This window comes from Physeter macrocephalus, chromosome 16 (genome assembly GCF_002837175.3).
Source record: "Physeter macrocephalus isolate SW-GA chromosome 16, ASM283717v5, whole genome shotgun sequence".
In the NCBI taxonomy this organism is placed as follows: domain Eukaryota; kingdom Metazoa; phylum Chordata; class Mammalia; order Artiodactyla; family Physeteridae; genus Physeter; species Physeter macrocephalus.
Window position 1 is genome coordinate 97,257,753 of NC_041229.1, and position 4,786 is coordinate 97,262,538.

Sequence of the window (4,786 nt, forward strand, 5' to 3'; positions counted from 1 at the left end):
CCTAAAACAGAAATAGAAGATACATGGTATACATGCCATGACACTTCCTTTTGGTGCCCAAAGGAGACGCCACTAACCCTCATGACGCTTTTCCCCTTGGGTCTGGACAGAACCTCAGGCAGCCATTACCAACCAGAGTTGGCACTCAAGATGAAACTTATCAGCCACCCTCCTCTAGAGGAAATAAGGATTTCAGAAGCCAATGAACTCTGGTCTTAACCTGTCTTCTCAAGATGAGCTGAACCTCCAGTCAGGAACCTCCCACCCTTTATTGCTCTTCATTGTCCTCACATCCCCAAGGGACTTAGAGGTGATGTTTGCAAGCAGGTCTTCCACGGCATGTTTCTGCCAGACCGAGCAGGTGCAGTTATTAGTCATGACTCCAAGCCAGGCAAGGTGATTAAGAAAAGCTAAATTTATATTAAATTATCATAAAGTCCTAAAATACTGAACATAGTGGTTAAATAACTCCAGAAGGTCCAATCTCTCCAGTGAGTAACGTTAAAACCATTACACATGAGCGTGGGAGAGTCACTTCCATTAGTTTAGGACAGAGAGATTTTGCTTTTTACATAGTAAATCAGTGCTCAAATAGATATTTCTTCAAATATGTCCTTTCTACATTCTGAACAGCCCAAGTGCAATAAGATCCTTCCCCCTTTCCGTTCAAGAAAATGCCACTTTGTTACTTTCTCCCCATGCCCAACCATGAGTCCGAGGACCCGAAGGGCTCCTTCTTTTACTGCCCCATCAAGTGTGAAATGTCCCCCTTTCCTCCCAGGAGGAGGACCTTTCCTTTCCCACTCTGTGTACTGGAAAAGCCTGCTTGGCCTGGCCTGGCTGTCCTATGAGGGTCTAGACCTGGGGCTGGCTACTGCGAGCAGGGCTAAGAGCCTGGCACCTGTCTCTAGCGGTCTTAGAACGGACCAGAAAAGGTTTGCTCTGATCTTCCCTTTTCACTCACATGTTTGGCAGCTGATTTCTCAATACCAAGAACCCCAGGATGTGTTTCAAATCCGGAAACTTCCCCTCGAAGCACCCCCCCCTCCATTCTCAGTTCCTGTTGTTGCTTTTGATCCCTGGGTGAAAGAGGTCTGGATCTGCCCTGGGCTGAAAGGGCTTCCTCAGTGGTTCTCTCTACCTTCCTACTCCTTGCCCCCCACTCTGCGTCTTTATTTAGGCCTCTTCGCCATACGTGCCTACAAGGATAGGTCAGAAAAAGCAAATTAGGCACCCCCCATCCCCCCAAAAAAGAAGAGCTAGGTAGAAGTTTTAGGAAAGTAAAAAGTCTCAACTCCCCTGACACTAGTGTGACACACATGCCTTTTGTGTGAATAAGCATGAACCAAGTGATGGCACCTCAGCATGAAAAGGGAGTCACTTAGCTGGGAAGAGTCGGAATGGGAACTTCACCACCCACAGCCGCAGGCTCTCTGTCTACTCACTTAGATCTCTGAGCACCTGAGAGAGAACACAGGAGGCTCAAGCTTCATGGATACTTCCCTTTAGGCCCTGGGTGCCTCAAGTCTCTAACCCAATCGCTCTTCCTGACCATTTATGAAAACTTCTGGCCCTTCTTTGGAAAGTTGCTTCAGGATCTCTGTGCTCAGAATCCCAGAGAATGAGGAAGGAGAAAGTGGCAGAACATCATAGTTCAGGGGATGTGCTAAGTTTGGTCTAAGCAGTGTTTCTCAGACACTGCAGAGACCCAGCCCTGAGGGTCCCACACACATTCAAGCCACCGGCTCACAACCTGGAGGCAGCAGGAGGGAATTCATATTAGTCAGCTGCCATGTGATAGAGACCCCCAGTCATCTGAAGGTAGAAAAGGCTCCAGACATTGTAGCAGGAGAAAGAACAGCTTGAGCCATACCCAGACCTCATCAGCATCTGCAGCTGAAGAAACAACAAGTGTCAGGGCAAGAATAATATCCATTGCCGGCAGTGGAGAGGACACCCAGGCCCAATCACTCTTAAAAGCTTTTTCATGTTGCCAATGCACTCGAGGCTGGAGGTTTTCCAGATGCCCATGCCAGCTGGGCTGACTCCTCCTTCTCTCAGCCTCTGTCCTTCATCTCTCTCTTTACCCATGACCCCCCCCCCACCCGTGCTGGCCCCCGGTCAGCAAGTTCCCTCAGAGATGCGGTCAGGCCAGCTCTGATGGAGCGAGTGCAGTCCTGGATCATCAGCTCTTGGGGGGCAGGCACTGAGGGTGCCAGGGGAAGGGGAGGCGGAGCTCTGTATTGACGAGGAATCGTTACTGAGCCTGGTTTCAAGAGGGCTCCGGATGGCGTGCATGAGGTGAGGTTCGTGGTAAAATCCAGGTCTAAATTCTCAGGATGCCCCATCATTTCTTGTGCACAGGTAGTTACGAACTCAGGTGGAAACAGCTCCGGTGGAGGGCTTGGGAGAAATTACGAGGCGGGAGGAGGAGAAGCAGGACGAGCACATAGGAAAGGGGCCTGCTGTATAAGCGAGCACGAGGACTGGAAGTCCACCAAGGAGGAGGAACAGGCAGGAAGGGAGGGGAACACGGGCCTTTAGACTCGGCTCTCTGAGGAGAGCTTGCGTTCGTGTCTCCAGCCTGTGTCTGGCAGGGAGCCCCGTCTTTCAGGAGTGGCTGCGGTATGGACGCTGCTGCACTCAGACTGCTCTTCCTGCAACAGCTGCTCCGTCTCCATGTCATCCAGGGAGCCAGAGCTGGCCTGGATGGACACGGTGTCTGTCTTCATGCATACATGATCTCGAAGGAGGCCCCCTCGGGAGCTGCGCAGTTGTTTGAGGTCATCCCACTCAGCATCGTCCCCGGACAGGAGGCAGATCCCCTCTACAATCTTGACCTTCTCCTTGGTGTAGTTATGGTCAGGTCCACCCTAGGGTGGAGAGTGGAGAGACACGGTCAGTTGGTTGGCTCTCTATAAAGGATTTCATGACGAACTTAGAAAGGAAGTGGATGGGCTAAGAGTGGGCATGAAGAGCGCAAAAATCCCACAAACAAATGGGGAAATTTAGTCAGAGCAAATGTATGAGGCTGAGCCGAAAAGGAAAGGAGCAGCTGTGATGATTATTACCATTATCATACAGGGAAGAGGGAGAACCGTGACTTCCATGAGCCACTCACTGGCTACATCACCTCGGGCAAATTACTGAACATCTCCAAAACTCAGGCTCACCTCTTTAGAGTAACAGTATCCATACCTCATAACCAATGGCTGTGAGGGTTAAATGAGGCAATCCACGAAATGCAATTAGTAGGTGCCTGATGCATAACATGCACTAGATCATGTTAGCTATTATTACATTGCTAATGGGGTTTATTAATGGGACAGCATGCTAATATACATGATCAGAAGCAATTGACAAAAGCAATTAAATGTGCATTTATTCAAAATTTTAAACTACTTTGGTGCTATACTTTTTTTTTTTTTTTTTTTGAAGTACAGGTGATTTACATTGTTAGTTTCTGGTGTACAGCAAAGTGATTCAGTTTTATATATATATATATACATATACGGTCAGATTCTTTTCCATTATAGCTTATTATAAGATACTGAATACAGTTTCATGTGCTATTTTATTCTTAATTCTCTCCTTTCTAACTTTCTTAAGAAGAAAAGTTTTAGAAGGTAAGACAGGAGGGCTCTAGAAAACCCTCTTAGTTGAGTTCTGTCAGTCCACTGGGGGTACTGTAACCTATAAGCTTTTGTGGGAGGTTATTCTGGCTCTACTCCCGGGAGCCTCAGGGCCATTTCCAAGCAACCTGCGACTGTTCCAAGGACAGCCTTAAGTTCCACTCAGGCTTCTCCCTTTATGGATTCCTCAAGGGGTAGCCGTACTCCTGCTTTCTGGGGGATACCAACCAACATGCCGTCACTGCCAAGAGAAAATGGGCCATGGCTTGGGCTCTGTCCCTGGGATAGTGTTCCTGCCAAGAGCCCTGCAACTGCTGCTCTACTTTAGTAACAGTTCAGTTCCACAGATATTTATTGAGCCCCTTCCCTTCAGTAAGCAGGATACTTTGATGATTAAACAATATAAAATATGGTCCCTGCCCTCTGGGAGTGACAGCTTCCTTGATCAAGGCATGCACACACATGCCCAGTCACCCAGCACACCCTCCAAGCTGAATTAGTGTCAGATAAGATGCAGACCACTCAGTGTCTTCATCACAGAGACACGTGGGGTAAGTCAGGGAGATGTGGGTGACGTGGCACTAGCAATTTGGGTGATACCACGCCCTCTACAAACACACAGCAACAGGTACCTGAAATCAAGAGGAAATCAGAAGAGAAAGGGTGAAAGACTATCAGAGGGGTGAAAGAGCTGCTGAGGAAAAAGCATACAACAGGAGAAAGAGTCACATGATTTTAATTTCTAACCTAGGGCCCTCACTGGGGTTCTTTTCTGGGGCATCAGACACTCCAGGAACCCAAGAAGCTTCAAGAGTCTTTCTCTCAAAGATATTAACAGAGAAGTGGTCTACCATCCCTAAATCTGCAAGCTATCCCTGCAGGTTCTGTTTTGGCTTGTAGTGGACGCTTTGTTTTAATAGGGAAATTCATGGATCCTGAAATCACAGGATTATTGTGTAAAGTGTATTCAGTATGCCCTATAGGTGTCAGGGCTGGCTTTGACTGTGCTAGACAGGCCAAGAGAGTAGATGGGTTAGGTCTCATAAGGGATAATTTCTTTTTTTTTTTTTTTTTCCCGGTACGCGGGCCTCTCACTGTTGTGGCCTCTCCCGTTGCGGGGCACAGGCTCCAGACGCGCAGGCTCAGCGGCCACG

General features: G+C 48.3%; 1 protein-coding gene across 1 annotated transcript in view; it reads right to left on the reverse strand.

Moving 5' to 3' along the window:
- Positions 1-395: 395 nt before the first annotated feature.
- Positions 396-4,786, reverse strand: part of LRP4 (LDL receptor related protein 4) — a 58,996-nt gene continuing 54,605 nt past the window's right edge. Inside the window, exon 38 of the mRNA XM_028477375.2 lies at positions 396-2,873. Within this exon, the coding sequence (XP_028333176.1) occupies positions 2,541-2,873 (333 nt within the window). The 3' untranslated portion in view covers positions 396-2,540. The remainder of the gene's footprint in view (positions 2,874-4,786) is intronic.